The 16,868-nt window shown below is 37.6% G+C and overlaps 2 protein-coding genes and 2 gene segments (V, D, J or C); 1 reads left to right on the top strand and 3 right to left on the bottom strand.

Moving 5' to 3' along the window:
• Positions 1–16,868, bottom strand: part of LOC306864845 (Ig kappa chain V-III region MOPC 63-like) — a 684,433-nt gene that overhangs the window by 1,443 nt on the left and 666,122 nt on the right. Inside the window, exon 3 of the V gene segment in view lies at positions 239–280.
• LOC306864846 (Ig kappa chain V region K29-213-like) overlaps positions 1–16,868 on the top strand; it is a 764,502-nt gene that overhangs the window by 83,475 nt on the left and 664,159 nt on the right.
• Positions 2,653–10,049, bottom strand: LOC306864843 (E3 ubiquitin-protein ligase CHIP-like). Of its 2 annotated transcripts, none has more exons than XM_079409105.1 (8): positions 9,790–10,049; positions 9,161–9,394; positions 6,839–7,037; positions 5,735–5,900; positions 5,575–5,650; positions 5,427–5,483; positions 5,213–5,329; positions 2,653–4,258 (listed from the first exon to the last, which is right to left on the bottom strand). In XM_079409105.1, the coding sequence occupies exons 2-8, from the start codon at positions 9,272–9,274 to the stop codon at positions 4,133–4,135; spliced, it is 855 nt and encodes a 284-aa protein (XP_079265231.1). In that variant the 5' UTR covers positions 9,275–9,394; positions 9,790–10,049; the 3' UTR covers positions 2,653–4,132. The 2 variants fall into 2 exon arrangements, with proteins under 2 accessions (XP_079265231.1, XP_079265232.1); XM_079409106.1 differs by having other exon boundaries at positions 3,255–4,258; positions 9,510–10,049.
• Positions 10,567–16,750, bottom strand: LOC306864837 (putative RNA-binding protein Luc7-like 1). 4 transcript variants are annotated; one of them, XM_079409099.1, is made up of 12 exons: positions 16,558–16,742; positions 15,519–15,585; positions 15,149–15,229; positions 14,139–14,233; positions 13,955–14,053; positions 13,749–13,859; positions 13,182–13,325; positions 12,846–13,022; positions 12,673–12,761; positions 12,138–12,167; positions 11,421–11,579; positions 10,567–11,237 (listed from the first exon to the last, which is right to left on the bottom strand). In XM_079409099.1, the coding sequence occupies exons 5-12, from the start codon at positions 14,048–14,050 to the stop codon at positions 11,114–11,116; spliced, it is 930 nt and encodes a 309-aa protein (XP_079265225.1). In that variant the 5' UTR covers positions 14,051–14,053; positions 14,139–14,233; positions 15,149–15,229; positions 15,519–15,585; positions 16,558–16,742; the 3' UTR covers positions 10,567–11,113. The 4 variants fall into 4 exon arrangements, with proteins under 4 accessions (XP_079265225.1, XP_079265223.1, XP_079265224.1 ...); XM_079409097.1 differs by lacking the exon at positions 15,149–15,229 and having other exon boundaries at positions 16,558–16,750; XM_079409098.1 differs by lacking the exons at positions 15,149–15,229; positions 15,519–15,585 and having other exon boundaries at positions 16,558–16,750.

Genomic DNA, 16,868 nt, shown 5'->3' with positions numbered 1-16,868 from the left:
TATGCTCTAAAATGAAAAAAATGTCATGAAATATCTTTGAATATGAATATGTATTTGAAAAATAGCAGACAAGTTTTAATAAATGATGAAACAGTTAAATTCACCTTAAATATATTGCAATTAATATTTTTTTCACTTTAACATATTTTTTTATTTTTAAATCTTGTTGATAAATGTTTGCTTAAATCACCAAAAAAGTAAAACAATACATTTTAAAGATAGAATTGAAGAGACTTACTGATCGTTAGTTCAGTTCCTCCACCAAAAGTGTACCACAGTGCTTCATTCTAGTGAAAGCGTCGTACAAAAACCTCCGTCACACTCAAATAAACACACACTCCAGCAGAGAAAGAGAGAACAACACACACTCACACACACACACACACACACACACACTTACACTCACACTCATAAACACACACACACACTCACACACACACACTTACACTCACACTCATAAACACACACACACACACACTTACACTCACACTCATAAACACACACACACACTCACACACACACACTTACACTCACACTCATAAACACACACACACACACACTCACACACACACACACACAGATATGAGACTCAACATCAGCTCTTCTCAGAAAACAGCACAATGTTCATTAAAAAAAAAAAACTCAATCATTGTCATGTTTCATAATTAATTCTGAAATGCATTCATGACTTTTGTGCATTTAAATTAATACTGTTTATCTGCTTTATAATGACATCTTTAGCAATATTTGGGTAGTCATTCCCTATTGGATGACCTTTGACCTGTTATACAGTATCATGGATGATAGCAAATCTGTAAGACAGGTATTAAATGCTCCATGTGTGAAATAAACTGATCATTGAAGCTATATTTGGAGGGAGAAGCTCGACCCAAAATAACATGCAGTAAATCATAAATGACTGTTTCTGAAGATGGAAAATCAAAATGTATTAGTAAAGTTACTAAAGGGCAAAACTCTGTATCTGCTGTCTTCAGGTAAATGATCTGGAGTGTGTTTGCACACGGCCTAAAACTAACTTTTTGCCACACCTGCCAATGGCCGGTGACGTGATCAAATTTACTGGCCAAATTTTTTATATATATATATAGATATATTAGTTATTACTACTACATTGACTAAACATATTTACAATGTTTTTAATTTGTCCTGCTACTGGTGTCTCTATTAAATCAACATTACAGTATAATCGAAAGCCATTATTTTTAACATTTAATAGGCTCTGAAATCTATAACAGCATATTTAAGTGATTTTAAAACAATCTTCACATGAACTATAAATTGTATATGCATAAACTATGAAGATTAATCTATATTCAAGCTACAAAAGTTAATCAGCCTCTATAACAGTCCAATGGTTTCTCTTTTTTTTGTTCTTTGATTTACATCAATGACAGACTTCAGCAGGTTTCTCTTTAAAACCTGATGCACGTGACGTGGATTTGTCACATATCTGATTTTCTCCCGACTCTTTATGGTCATTTAAGACTTTATAACTCACTTAAGACTAAGTTTACGAGGTAACTCGTCAAAACCACACACTTTGACATCCGTTTAGGCGGTGAAACCCCAGGTATGTGTCGCCACATTCTCAGGTTATAAAGAATAAAGAAGGGAAAAGTTCATCTTCCGAAATGAAGCAGTAAAATCTTCTCAGGTCAATGTTATTAGAACCGTGTCTATGGACAAGCTGGCCATCACACTGTTCTGACCTTATTAACCCGTTTCTATCCTATTAATTGATTCGCTCTTGTCGTTTATGACTGAACCGCATCACGATGATCTTGTCTTCAGAAAATATTGTTTTATTGGCTTATGTCAGAAACAGTTCATCTCTTTAAAAACTGGCTGTTGTTTTCACTACATTGCATTGTTATATTTCGTAAAAGTTGTACCCGCCGTCTGACAGTTACATCTACTAGCCAACGTCGATTTTTTACTCGCATCTGGCGCTTGGCGAGTGTTAATTTTAGGCCCTGTGTTTGCATATTGATCAGATGCTTGAGTGCTCTGAGAGTGTTTATAGTGCTGTGAGTTTAACACTTCATCACTGACACACACAACAATCTTCATCAACATGACCTTCATCATCATCTTCATCTGGACTCTCACAGCGTTTGCTCAAGGTTTGTGGAGCACAAGTTTGATATCAATTCATTTCTTCAAGTATATTGTCAAAGTTTTGAGTTGATTTTCTTCTTGTTGTGTTTCAGAGAGTAGAGGACAGATCAGCGTCACTCAGAGTCCCTCAACGACAGCAGCTCGACCAGGAGAAACAGTCAAAATCAGCTGTAAAACCAGCACAGATGTGTACAGGGATAGTGATGGGGATGAAGAGTTAGCCTGGTACTTACAGAAACCTGGAGAAGCTCCTAAACTCCTGATTTATTATGCAAACCGCCGCCAGTCAGGAACTCCATCTAGATTCAGTGGCAGTGGATCTAACAGTGATTTCTCTCTGACCATCAGTGGAGTCCAGACTGAAGATGCTGGACATTATTACTGTCAGAGTTACCACAGTGGTGGGGTGTTCACACAGTGATAAAGAGTCGTACAAAAACCTCTGTCAGTCAGAGTCACAGAGACTGAACTGATCCTGCAGCTGCTCAAACACTATCACTCACTCAACAACAAAAGGTTTTAAAATATTTTAAAACACAAATGTCTTTGACATATTTAAAAAAGATGGCAATTAAACTGGACATTATTCGCACTCAACACGAGAACACAGTGTTTGTGCTGTTGGCATAATCTACGGCGTATACTTTGCAGCATTCAGCAATTAAACTAAAGGATCCCCACCCCATGAACTTCCAGTAAATTAGTCATTTTAAAAATCACCAGGATTTTTTTTCATTCACAAAAAGCAAATTCTAACCAGTAAAACATTTAGATTTTTACATTTATGATCTTTTCTGTTTTCTATGTTTGTAATGGCTTGTCTCTTGCTGAACACTGGCCCCTAATCACCACATATACATCCTGCATTTGAAAGAATAGCTAAAATAAAAAAATGAAGAAATTATCTTTTGTGTTTTGCACAAAAACAATACATTATGTTTTAAAACAGGGTTAGTAAATGATGGTAGAATTGAAACTTTTGGGTGAACTGTCTCTTAAAATACAGCAACATCTAGTGGTTAAATTCGTATGGCACTTCTCAAACGCCTAGTTTAGTTTAGGGTCTCAACTTTCAGGCTATTAGAGAGAATAAGCCTCAACTCAACCCATTTGTTACAAAAAGAAACAAAATAACATTTATTGAACATGCATCCAACCTAAACTCGTTACACTTGGGGAATATCTGAACCCAGCCGAACAAACAGTTTGTCGTCCAGCGGCTAACAAGGGCTCTCTGAAAAATACTGATGCTAAACAGGAAGTGTGTGTTCATGACAGGAAACAGAAAACTCCCCAAAGGTCCACAGGGAAAGACAAAATCAATAGTGTGAAAGAATCACTTACCTCTCGCTCTAATGCACAGACACACATAGTGAGACTAAACTTATAATACATCATAACAATGATGATGATGATGTCATCTGCATGCCACAGATTCTCAGTTCGGTTTCACTGATTGGCAGCCAGTACATGAATGTCTGAATATATGTTTTAACGCTCGTTACAAAAAATCTTGCTAGAACCCAAAGCTCAAGAAGCATCTTAGAAACATTCTACTTACGTTAGAACTTTTTACACTCGCATTCATTCTGCATATAGATCTCATAAGTGACAGATTCAAAAACACACACACACACACCAACCTGCGCTAGTTTCCTCTTTCATGAATGATTAGTAGTGATGTGTCATCAACAATGTTGCTATTTTAACATTCAATGAGGAAATTACAGCATCATCATGTGCAGCAAACATCAGACAATGTTTCCGACTGAAAGCAAGTGTCCAAACTAAACCTGCAGGATGAGGTGATTATTCTGTCTGGTAAGGAAGGACAGTAGAAAGAAGGCGAGAAAGAGGGTCAGATGACTCCTGCAGGAGAGATACTCCACAGCAAAGCTCCACTGATTAAAGTGCATTAACATATAAGAGAGGATTCGATTGGGTGTGAGGAAACCGCTGCGGTCCGCTCGAGTGTGTGTGTGTGTGTGTGTGTTCAGTAGTCCTCCACCCAGCCGTTCTCCTGGATGAAAGCATCGATCACCTCCTTCATGGCCAGATTGGGGATCAGCTGATCTTGGGTCAGTGGGCTGCGGGTCACTGGGTCAAAATGGCCAACACGCTACAGAGAGAGAGAGAGAGAGAGAGAGAGAGAGAAAGAATATTTTAGTTTTCTTCACTAAAGGCTAAAAAAAAAAACCTTTTTAAAAGATGATGTAACCACCATTTGCCTGCAAACAACTTCTTTCTCCATTAACAGCCATTTAGAAATGTCTTGTATTAGTTTACAAAAACTAAAACTATTAAAAAAAAAAATTTTGCTAATAGAAATAAAGCAATAATATCACTATTAGATTAAAAAAAAGATCCAATAAATTACTAAAATTGAAATACATATATATATATATATATATATATATATATATATAAAACTAAAGACAAAAAATTTTAAATACTAAAACATGCATGCGTTTATAATAAATAATATTAAAAACACTGCTGTAATCTGATTTGCCAGTCTGTAGTTTTTCAGCCAATGATGGCGTCATTTTCCTGTGCATCTAAAGTGAGAAGTCTATGGAAGCGTTTCCACTAATGAATAAAAATTAAAAGGTAATCGCCACTTTTTATCTCACAATTTTATCTCTCAATTGCAATTGTGAGTTATAAAGTCAGATTTGCCAGATGTAAACTTGCAATTCTGAGAAATTAAGTCAAAATTGTGTGATGAGCGAGTCAAGTCAGAACTGTGAAATATAAAAATCAGAATTCTGAGAACATAAAAGGCTTTTTTCTCCTCAAAACTGGACTTTATAACTCAATTGCGAGTTTATACCTTACAACTCTGAGAAAAAAGTCAATTATGAGATGTAAGCTCACAACTGCGAGACAAAAACCCAGAATTGTGAGATAGTCACAATTACCTTTTTTTGTTTTACATCAGAGGAAATGGGCTTCCATAAAAGTCACATGACTAAAAAAAACACACAAAAACCCTGCCGAATTCTTGCACAAGCCAAACAAGCGCCACTGAGACTATCGTGATCACTAATGCGATGTGTGTTTGTGCACATACCTGTAGATGCTCCTCGATGTCCTTGCGATCGTAGGTTATGCCGCTAGGAGTAATGCAGGGCTCTCTCATCAGCTCGAAACTGATCTTCCCGCACAGGTAATCTGGGATCTCTCGCTTCTGCACAACAGCCAATCAAACACACCGATGCTCAATATACAGCTATTTAGACCAATGATAGATGCGTATCACAGCGTTTGAGATGATCTGTCCATACCTTCCTCTTTTCATCTACTTGAGAGAAAAGCTCGTCCATGTCCATCAAATATTTATCCTGCAGGAGCAGCACAGAGCACAGGAAATGACATCACTTCATCAAACACCCACCGTTCAGAGATGTTTGTGTATTTAAATGCGTGTCTCACGTGTTTGGATTTGATCTTGCAGATCTCGCCTCCGTTCTGGCTGTCCTCTGACTCCTTGACTCTGTCGTCTAGCTCTCTGAAACACAAGCACAGAGACGGACAGATGTTACAGCACAGACTCTGTACTCAGATCCGCACGACCGGCTGATGTGAGCGTCACCTCTCTTTCTCGGCCAGGATGAGTTTGGTGAGATAAGCGTGCAGCTCGTTTTCTTGGTTGATTCGTTTCTCTTCTATGCTGTTCCAGCGTTTCTTCTTGGCAATGCGAAGAGCACTTGGGATATCGTCTCCAAAATTCAACCGCTGTTCCTTCGCTAGGTTATAAGCTGAAAAGCATTTCAAAGAGTCTGGATTATTTCTATGATGGTTTTTAGGGATGCACAGATGATGTACATTATTGATATTATTGATATTAAGACATCAAAATCTGCTTCAAAAGACACCACACATCCTACAACAGAAAACTGCTTTTAATTGTTCATTTAGGTGCCGCAGAATGTGATTCTAATCATAGGCTGATTTGCTGCTCAATCATTACTGGTGGCAAGTTATTAATAATGGTGCATATTAATCCATTTTTGCTGCTCAATATTTTGTGGAAACATTTTTTAGGATTCTTTGATGAATAGAAAGTTCAAAAGAACAGCATTTATTTAATTTATTTTAGAATATTTTGTCATTTTTACTGTCAATTTTTATAAATTTGCTGAATAAAAACATTAATTTCTATTAAACAAAAACACACAGCACTTGAATGATGGTATATCATGGTTTCTGATTAAATATGAAGCAACACGACTGTTTTCAACATTGATAATAATCAGAAATATTTCTTGAACAGCAAATCAGCATATCAGAATTATTTCTGGAGACCAGAGTAATGATGCTAAAAATTCTAATTTGATCACAGGAATAAATTACTTTTCTAAAGATAATCAAATAGAAAACAGTTCTTTTAAATTGTAATAATATTTTACAATATTACTGTTATTTTTGAGCACATAAAGGCAGCCTTGGTGAGCAGAAGAATCATAATATACATTTAAAATCATAATATTTCCAAACTTTTGACAAGTAGAGAGAGCAAAAGAGCGCCATTAACTAAAAAAAGAATAGAATAATAATTACATCTGTGTTCAACAAAAGAAAGAAAGTCAGGTTTGGAACAAAGAGGATGAGCAAATGATGATAGAATACCCATTTTTGAGTGAACCATTAAAAATTATTAAATTATTTTATTTTTTTCTTCAAATCCCATGTGTACCTCTCTGTAGATTGCCGATGGCCTCTTCATAATTCTCCAGTTCCATCTGACACTGGCCCAGGAAAAAGTGTGCCTTCACTGATTGGCTGTCGAGCTCGAGGGCGTGTTTACAGTCGGCCAGCGCCTTGTCGTACTGCTGCAGCTTCACGTAGCATAATGCTCTGTTAGTGTAGTACACGGCCACTGACGGGTTACGATTCTACACACAGCAGCAGAAACACATTCAGTACAGCACAACTTTGATCATTCCTGTGTTTGTGAGAATATCCAAACAATCTCCACTTGAGTTAAATGCATTACTGAATGTCAAACATGCATGGACATTTCATCTAAACTGAGCACAGTTGAGCTGCTTCATACACTTTTGAAAACTGTGATAGATTAGCATTTTTTGGCAAATATAAATGGCTTAAATACAGGTAAATTCATATTCAAATGACATGATTTAATTTAATCAGCCTAGGTTTTAATGAAAAGCAAAGATGTACATCTAATTCATAGAAATACTGAAAATAACCCTATTAATTACAATAAGTATTACATTTAAAAATAATATCACTAGTAACCAGGGCTTGACATGAACTTTTTTGCTCACTGTGGCTTGTGGTTTTCCAAATTTACTAGCCACTCAGCATTTTCATATAATATAGGGCTGTTACCAATCATATGAAATCAGTAGGCTATCTACAAAAACCGATCTTTCCACTGCAGAAGAAACAGAAGTGACTGGAGCGGCATTCAGATGCTTTACACAGACGGCTCAATGTAGCTGAAATATAGCACGAATGCTAAATTATAACAGCAGAAATAATGTTGTGAGCTCGCTGCTTTAAAATATATCGTCTGGATAAAAGCGTCTGCTAAATAACTAAATGTAAAACACATATATTTATATTTAATATACAAATATGAAATGTTGGAAAAAAATTTAAAGGTAGGCTACTATTAAGGTAACCCGCCAGTATCTTATCTTATTCATTCATTTAACAAAACAGCTGTGATCTTTGGAATTATTTTCATTAAAGGAGCAAAAACAGTCAACGTTGACAATATAACCTCTCAATAAATTCAAATACTGAACTAAAATGTATATTAAATATTGATTTTAACTCTTGCATAAAATGTTAAATTTGCAATCATGGTTTTCAGGGAAAACTTCCCTCTCTTGATCGTGTCATGTTGCTTAACTAGGCTGTATGTTATAAATATAAAAACTAAATTACATTTTTATGTGTCTTCTGTGTGCAGTTGTTTTGATTTCTCTGTGATATTCTCTCATAGACGGGCTGCGTGAGCTTCAACTGGCACTGATTATCCATTATCAATCGCCGTTTACGCCGATTGTAATAAAATCAGAACCATTCTTGACGAAACTTCAGTGCAATTAGATATTTTAATCAGATCAGTAGTCCGGTCGGGCAAGTAAAATTCTCTTCTTTCTCTTCTCCCTTCAAAAAATCCGCTTGTCCCAGGCATTACTGTTGAGCTGTGTTATAAAATTCAACCCGCCAGAGAGGCTAGTGGGAGCGACTGCTGAAATACACCCGCATCTGGCAGGTTGGAGGGTAGTAATGTCAACAAATGCCACTTGGGCCCTTCTTTTCCAATTCTGAAGTATTAGAGTACTCCACAAATCTAAAAATACTGATGTGTCTACAAATTCCTCAAATAGACACAAATAAACTTTGGTATTCAACAAAATACAATGTCACTGATCATAATTATCAAATGTTGCACTTTTTTTCCTCAAAATTTTCATGTCAGCAAGTGTTTTCTCTCAAATGTGCATATAAAGGTGACCCTGGACCTTAAAAAACAATCATAAGAGTCGATGTTTTGAAACTGACATTATTTTTTGAAATTGTGAAATGTATCATTTATCAAGTTTTTCCATTGATGTATGGTTTGTTATGATCGGACAATATTTGTCTGAGATACAACTATTTGAAAATCTGGAATCTGAGGGTGCAAAAAAATCTAAATATTGAGGAAATCACCTTTAATGTTGTTCAAATGAAATTCTTAGCAATTCATATTACTAATCAAAAATTAAGTTTTAATATATTTACAGTAGGAAATTTACTAAATATCTTCATGGAACATGATCTTTAGTTAATATCCTAATGAATGGCATAAAAGAAAAACAGATTATTTTGACACACAGTGTATTTTTGGCTATTGCTACACATATACCCCAGCGACTTAAGACTGCTTTTGTGCTCCAGGGTCACATATTTCAAACGTTTGGTGTCAGTAAGATTTGTTTTCTCTCAGACTTGCTGGTACATTTCCTGTAAACGGACAAACTGGGTCTCCACTCACAATGGCTTTGCTGTAGCAGGTGACGGCCTCCTGGTACTTGCGGCTGAGGAACAGACGGTTGCCCTGTTCCTTGAGCTCCAGAGCGGAGGAGCTTTTCTCGGGGCTGCCTGCCATCTTCTCCAGAGGCTCTGCGGTGGCCGCTCCCCCCTGCTTACCAATCCTGTTCCCCGTCTCTTCGGTGAGCACCGGCCTGTCCCGGGAACCCAGATACCTGCCTGGAGCAAACCTCTCTCACTGCAGGGACACAACACACACATCAACTTCAGAAACACAGTTTACACTCAATAAAACACATCAGGACTCCTATAACACACACTACATACTCATATATATACTACATAACACACACATCTGGACTCTGATCAGCCCCTGACAGCTGTGGCAGATGACTCAAACTCCTCCAGCAGCACAGTGAACATAAAACTCATGTTATTTGACCAAAACCGAGATTGAATCAACATAATCGAGTCAAAAATCTAAACATATGGTGATTAGAGGAGAAACTGTCTATAGAATGACATGTGACTGACACGTCTGTACGTCTACAGGCGCTTTAATCAGTTCAACGGAGCCCATTTGACTTTACACTTCATATTTTAAAAGTAAAATGTGGCTAATTTCTGGTGTACCGGGTTTGACTGCTGGACTGACGCCTGTCGTTAGCGAACCGGTCGCGACACTGGTGCTTTAAAGATCACTTTTTGATCCCTTATTCCGACTGAAACGCTGCCAAACTCATAGTCCGCCACGATCATGACATTAAGATGACAAATCTCCGACGATTTCATCGGCGATCGCTAAAAACACGACATTTTACTCGCGGGTGTGAGACGCTAGCATCATGTTTCGGGTGTTTTGATTGTGCCGTCACGGTGACGTTACCGGAGGTGACGATTGCCAGCGTAATGACGCCATCTGTCGGCGACGTACAGAAACGGAGCACTAGTGGTGATAAAAAATTATTTGTTATATTATTGTTTTACCTATTATAAATTTATATTAATGTACACTAACTTATAGTTAGAATTAAAAACAATTCAGGGTAGTACAGTGATATGAGTCCCTAGCATGAACTGGAAAAAAAAATTGCTAGACATGTTAGATTTTCTACCCATTAGATTGTGTTTTATAAACCTACCCCTTACAAAAATTCAAAAACGGTAATTGTACAGTGCGACAAATATTACGCTATATTGATGTGCGCATGCCCAGTAGACGAACCTGTATACCATCTAGCCTTAACTGGAACTACAGCAAAAATACAGACTTAAGGAATAAATAGGTTTGACTTTAAATACACAAACACACTGCTTATTTATTATAAAAGGGACCAAACTGTTAACGTGACTTTTTCAACTGATAAACTGAATATGGGTAAGTTCCCACATTAATGACAAACACCATTTAAAGTCATAAAACCATTTAATTCATAAGGACAACATGAAATCAAAACAGCTTTATAAAAGTTCATGTACGTAGTAAATCTGAAACCATATGCCATGACGGATTCACTCGTTTAGATTTATTAAACTCCTACGCCTCTGCTAGTGATACATAGAGAGTCTCTCTCTGTCTCTATGGGGAAATACTGCAGCTATATTTAAAGAAAGGGCTTTTAAACTGACCTCAGAACAGCCTTCAGCAAAACATGGACATCCACTCAGGACCAACAGTACAAAATAAAATCCCAATCCCAAAAAATAACATTATGGAGGGGCAAAAAAAGTGGCAGTACATACTTTTAAGAAAAGAAACAAAAAATAAAAATCTACACACAATTGTCATTTCAACATTTGACAGTGAATCCGACAGGTTTAAGTCTCACTGGACTGAGATATTAAAGACTAATGAAACAGGGCGTGGGCAGTTTACTACGGACGAAGCAAACATGATAAATAAAAAAGTGGGTATATGTATGAGAGCGCGCTTTGTGTTATGGTAGAGTGAGATGATTCAGATCTCGCCAGCCTCTCTGTCATCGTGACGGCGAGACTCTGTCCTCCCGTTCAGCCCGTCTGATCTCCGCTCAGATGAACTGCGCTTGCTGTCCCTCTCACGATCACGGTCCCGTGAAGACCTAGACACAATCAGTCAACCGTTACTACAAGATCTGGAGGGTTTGTTTGCTTTAAATGCCATTCCTGCTTATTTTAATGGTGAAAACCATACTTGATGTTATTCATTTAAAACTAACTAAAATATATTTAGGCTTTTCAAAGCTTCATATGAACGAGAGAGGAAGAGGATTAATTGTTATTACTTGTGTGAGTGTTCTCTGCTGTGGCGCGAGCGGGATCTGGATCGAGATCGGTGCCGCCGGCGTCTGTCGCGCTCTTTGGAGCGAGAACGGGAACGGCGCTTCTCTCGCGATGCGGAGCGGGAGCGTCGGCGTCTGCGCTCTCGATCGCGAGAACGAGACCTAGAAACACAACAAAAGGAAAAACGGATATGAACAACTGCTACATGCATGAGATTAGAGAAATGTCCAATGTTACAATAAAAGCCTATTTTCTATGATCTTATGATGCTATATGCAATTAAAAGATATGGATTTTATTTTGATTCAGGATGATTTTATAATGAATCATTATGATTAATATGCAAACCAGTTCAACATCCAAAAGAACGATTTGCTGACAAATCTGCCATTGCTGTGGCTTTTTGGGGACATTTTAACATGTAAACCCAAAAGCAGTTTATAGCCAATGAGATATTTTAGAGCAGAGCATAGAACAGAGTACAGAAATTCAACATTTTAAGGTTTTATTAATTCCCTCAAAGTTTCAATTTTTTAAATGCCCTGACATTTCCATGACTGTTGAAACCATTTCATATTCTTACATAGCACAATGTACTTCTGGCGAATGCACAATGTTCTTTGACTTAATCTCAGACCTTGATTTGCTTGTTTGTTGTAATAACTGACATAATAGACCTGAAAATAAATGCTGAATGAACAAGTGAATGAGCAACTGACCTCTTGCGTTCTCGGCTGCGTGACTTAGTCCTACAGGGAAAACCAGACAATAACAACAATTATTTTGGTCAACACTGCAATCATTATTATTTAAACTGACTACTCACTGACTTTGGAAACTTCATGCATTTATTAAATCTTTAAATAAGCACATTGGTCTTTTTAACAGTGGGTTTCCTTGAACTTTAAAAACTGAAAAACAAAAACAACAAAGTAGATAAAAAGTACACATTTAATTATTAATGATAAATATTAATAATAAATATACATTTAAATATCGTATGGAAATATATTAGCAAAGCAGACTTTTTTTATATACAATTTTAGTATCTTAGAAAATGCACAAGATCACATGAAAATGTGCATAAAACATTCTCAAATCTAATGATTTTAACGTGTGATGTCTTTGAATTTTAAATATATTTTAACACACAAAAAAAATAAATAAGGCAAATTTCTACAGTATATTTCACAAAAAATTAGGAATCTTAGAAATGCACCAGGTCACATCAAAATGTGTTTAAAATATTCTCACTGTTTTTTCATCATCTCCTCTCTCTCACGCTCTTCCCTCCTCCTCAGTCGCTCCTGGTTCCGTTTCTCCTGTTTGTCCTGCACAGTTTTCTGTAGAGACAAAATGCTGCACTGTCAATTACTATTCAAAACCAGTGCCCCACCACCAGCACCTGATTGGGGCCGACCAGTTACCTTCAGCTGTTCCAGCTTCTCTCTGATCTGGATGAAGCCCAGGTGCAGTTTGCCGCCAAAGTGGTCAGCGAGACGCCGGTCATTGTCATGGAGACCAAGATAGGCAGAGCAAACCTCACAGACGCGCAACTTCTGCTGCTGGAAACTGGAGGCGGGCATAGAGTTCCTATACTCTTCCTGTAAATAAAACAGAGCAAATGATGATGCCAGTAATAGTTATTTATTTTTATTTATTTATTGCCATGTCAGAAATACATCCTGAAAACACTACAAACTCACACTAGAGTAAGATGAATGTGACATCTTGCAAATAAATAATATAGTATGTTGACGAACCTCTGCATCCTTCTTCTTAGTCCGGACTTTCTCAACCTCCTGTAGAACGGTCTGGGCTTCATCCACATTCCCCTCAGCGCCGAGCTGTTCAGCCTTCGCCAGCAGCTTCCCAATCTCCTCGTTCAACTCGTGAACCTTTTCTGCCTGTCAACCAAGCATACAAGGTTATAAGCATACAAAAGATTAGATTATTCATAGAAATAATCTGAAGATTATTTCATAGAAGAATCAAGAAAGGCTTGATTACGCCAAAAATCATAACAATGAACGATCTGGGCTGCGTTTCCCAAAAGCATCGTAAGCCTAAATTGATCGTAGCTCCATTGGTTTCAATGGGTCTACGATGTACTTCAGCTTAAGATGCTTTTGGGAAACGCAGCCCTGGTCAGTACTGAGATCACGAAATATTTACAATGATTACACACCGACTTGGTAAAAATAAAATCATGCATTTATTGACTTTTGTTAAACTGTGCGTTTTTAAACATCTAGGGTTATAATAACCAGGGCTTTTACAGTAACTTTTTTTTTTTAAATTAAGTTACTTAATTTTTCCACACTTCATACCTTTGCAGCCACCTCAGCGCTGATCTCTTCCTGTGTCTCAGCAAGACGCTTCTTGGCCAACTCAGTCCTGCGGTCACAGTCGGCAATAAATGACTCCAGGTGATCCACCGCCTGCACAACACACAGCATCAGAATTTAAAAAGCCTTTGCTGCAAGTTCATTGAAAACACTAGCAGATGAGCTCAACTCAATACCGAATCACTTACATCCAGTTCAAAGAACAAGTCTCTCTCTTTAGACGCGATCTCATAGTCTGCTCTCAGCGCCAGGTCATGGATCTTAGAGCATTCGCCAAGGTCCATGCGCTACAAACAAACCACAGAGGCAAACACATCATCAATATGCTGCACAAACACTCATCATCGACTGTTGTAATGTGTTTTCCCTCACCGTTCCAGAGAGGATGTCATGCGGGCAGCAGTTGAGCAGGTGCGATTTGCAGACGCGCTCGTCTGTGAATTTAACCCGCTGTCTCGACTCATCTCCTGTAAGGACACAGCACATAACAGACACTGAATGAGACTACACACACACACACACAGCGTCCGCTACACACTGCTAACTTTGCGGCCAAGGGTCACACACCTGCCTGTCACTGCGGTGAAATTATGAGTTCTGACATATACTGAGCGTCTGTTTGACAGTGTCAGACATAAACTGCATTACACAGGAAAGTAAAGGCTTTTCGTTGATGTAGACTGGAGATATTTAACTTCCACTGACCCAAGGCCGCTTTCTTTAACTGGCTCCTTAATGTGAATGTCTAAAAATAAAGAGGTTGATCATGGACCAAACCAAGAGTCTAGCAGTCCCTGTTATTATTAATTTATTCATTCTGTACAGCCACCATATAAATGGACTGATGTTTTCTACAGTGAGCATTAGGACTGGGTGATATAGCTAAAAGTTATATATATTGATATTTTTCTGCCTTTTAAGATATAATCTAGTTATAAATTATTCCTTAAAAACTATCACAAGAGATTTAAATTATATGCACCAATATAACAAGCATAGCATAACTAAATTTATTACAAAATACATGAAAATTAACATGTGCAAGTGAAGTTTAAATCAGAAACACTACATTTGGGAAGTTGAATAAAGCCAGAAAGAAAAAAAAAAAACACCACACACACACTAAACGTATTATATCACCCAGCCCTAGATTGCATGGTGCATCTATGGTTTTATAACTGCCAATTGAGTGCAAAGGTGCATGGGATAGCAGATCAGAGAGGGATGTCGTGTTTCAGAAAGCCATCTCGTACTCATTAATAGCACTATCCCTCATGAGTACATGTAGAAATGCTGCATAATCTAATGTGCATATTAAAGCAAAGTTGACCAAGTTGAAATAAGACATTGAAAACTAAAGTGAAAGGTTAATTGATACACACTGCGAGGTCTCTCCCATTCAGAACCCCTCCTGCGGTCCAAGCCTCTAAAAGTTTAAAGGGAAAAGCGTTTCTTGCCCAAACCTGTAATGAGGAAGTTGGGAATGATACAGAAGAATAAAGGTGAAGACGTCGGCGGAGGAATTTGAGTTCTCTTTCCTTTATTTTAAGTTTTTTTTTTTTAAGTTAGATTTGAGGGAAGCCGCTCAGGCACAGCATCAGTGAACTACATCCGCCTGGGCAGAAGCTTCGTATCCTCTCTGCTCACTCTTACGTTACCAATTAGCGTGATGTGTAACACAGTTACTGCTGGAAAGCAAACAGTATTGTTTTTTCATATTCATAACAGCTTTAAAAAGCATTGGTGACTCACGGCTCGATGAACATGAGGCTTTTCTGCAACTCCCTTGCAGATGTAGGCTGGCAAACATACACTGAACCTTAATGAATAGAATAAAGGGGCCACAATTGTTCAGTCTGTATGAAACAAATGTACGGGAAGCATATGAATTCATCTCAGCATTCACACAGACAGTCGCTTCATTCACACGGAGGGTGAGATCTCTTACAGCCAGTAAAACTCAATTTAATAAATTCAAGTGCATCTGCTCAAGTCCCTTCTGTTGTTTACTCATCTTAAGCAAAATCCTCTTGAGCTGATCAAAATTATATCACAAAATCTAAAAGTCATATTTCCTCTTGGCAATGCCCCTTCAGATTTAATGCTTGCATCAAGTTTTGGGGAAATTACTTTCCATATATAAAATCCCAGCTGATAGCTAGAGAAGAGGCTGAAGATGCTTTATATGCACACATTTTCATCTTTTTAACGATATTTTATACATTTAAGAACATACATATTTGAATTTTCACAGTATTATTTTACTAAAGATATTTTCCAACTGGCCACACACACACACACATTCACTGTAATACTTTATCCACTGACAAGGCTGTTAAAAATGCTAAATATCAGCTAATTAACTGACATCATATTGATCTATCACTAATATTATTAATAACAACATTGCTATTTTTAGTAGTTTTACCAATTACACATGGGTTACATATACTGGCACAATGGGATGTCTGTATGTTTCCTAAAATGTAAGCAGTTCTTTCTGTTAAGAATGAACTAAATAATAAACTAAATCGTAATTTTTGATAAAAGGTCCTGCATTAGCCTAGCATATGGAGCCGTGACGTCATTACTCCCCTTCATGAACACAAACATTAAACTGAAGCGTTTCAAGAGGAAATGCTGCTGCATTTAGCTAATCTTAAGACTCTGATATATATCTTGAGACATTGATTTTAATATTTGTCTGGCTCATTATATTCTGGTTTGGGTTAATCTGAGCGCGCGGCCTTCAGAATCCTCTCAGAGCCGCTAGCACGCGGCTAACACTCACCATCCCTCGACGTTCCCATCAGCTGATCCAGCAAAGCTCTCATCTGAGCCTGGGCCGACATCCTGACTCGATTAACTCGCTCGCCTCACAAAGGTGATGGTGATTTTACCCTAAAAATGAAAGTTTTAATCATCTGCGAACCGCTTCGCTCCAGTGTCTGTGGCCGCCGTCGCTCTCTTCAGCGCGAGAGAGCAATCGAACTCAAATGAGCGAGCGGCCAATCAGAGCGCGCCACGCAATCTTAAAGGGAAAGTGTATTTTATTACATATTACTATTAAACTTTTTTGTTTACTTTGTTTTATGAAATAAA

Source organism: Barbus barbus (assembly GCF_936440315.1).
Source record: "Barbus barbus genome assembly, chromosome: 46".
NCBI classification, from domain to species: Eukaryota; Metazoa; Chordata; class Actinopteri; order Cypriniformes; family Cyprinidae; genus Barbus; species Barbus barbus.
The sequence above is the reverse complement of the archived record's forward strand: the minus strand, read 5'-3'. Positions and strand labels throughout refer to the sequence as shown.

What these genes read in the sequence shown, in the direction of transcription:
- LOC306864843 (XM_079409105.1), bottom strand. Translation starts at nt 9,274, where the DNA reads ATGGCAGGCAGCCCCGAGAAAAGCTCCTCCGCTCTGGAGCTCAAGGAA. An exon ending in CATCGGCAATCTACAGAGAG is followed by an intron (nt 5,901 to 6,838) that starts GTACACATGGGA and finishes AATGCTTTTCAG; the next exon opens with CTTATAACCTAGCGAAGGAA. An exon ending in GCAAGATCAAATCCAAACAC is followed by an intron (nt 5,484 to 5,574) that starts GTGAGACACGCA and finishes CTGCTCCTGCAG; the next exon opens with GATAAATATTTGATGGACAT.
- LOC306864837 (XM_079409096.1), bottom strand. Translation starts at nt 15,660, where the DNA reads ATGAATTCATATGCTTCCCGTACATTTGTTTCATACAGACTGAACAAT. An exon ending in ACTTGTTCTTTGAACTGGAT is followed by an intron (nt 13,860 to 13,954) that starts GTAAGTGATTCG and finishes TGTGTTGTGCAG; the next exon opens with GCGGTGGATCACCTGGAGTC. An exon ending in GCGCTGAGGTGGCTGCAAAG is followed by an intron (nt 13,326 to 13,748) that starts GTATGAAGTGTG and finishes CTTGGTTGACAG; the next exon opens with GCAGAAAAGGTTCACGAGTT.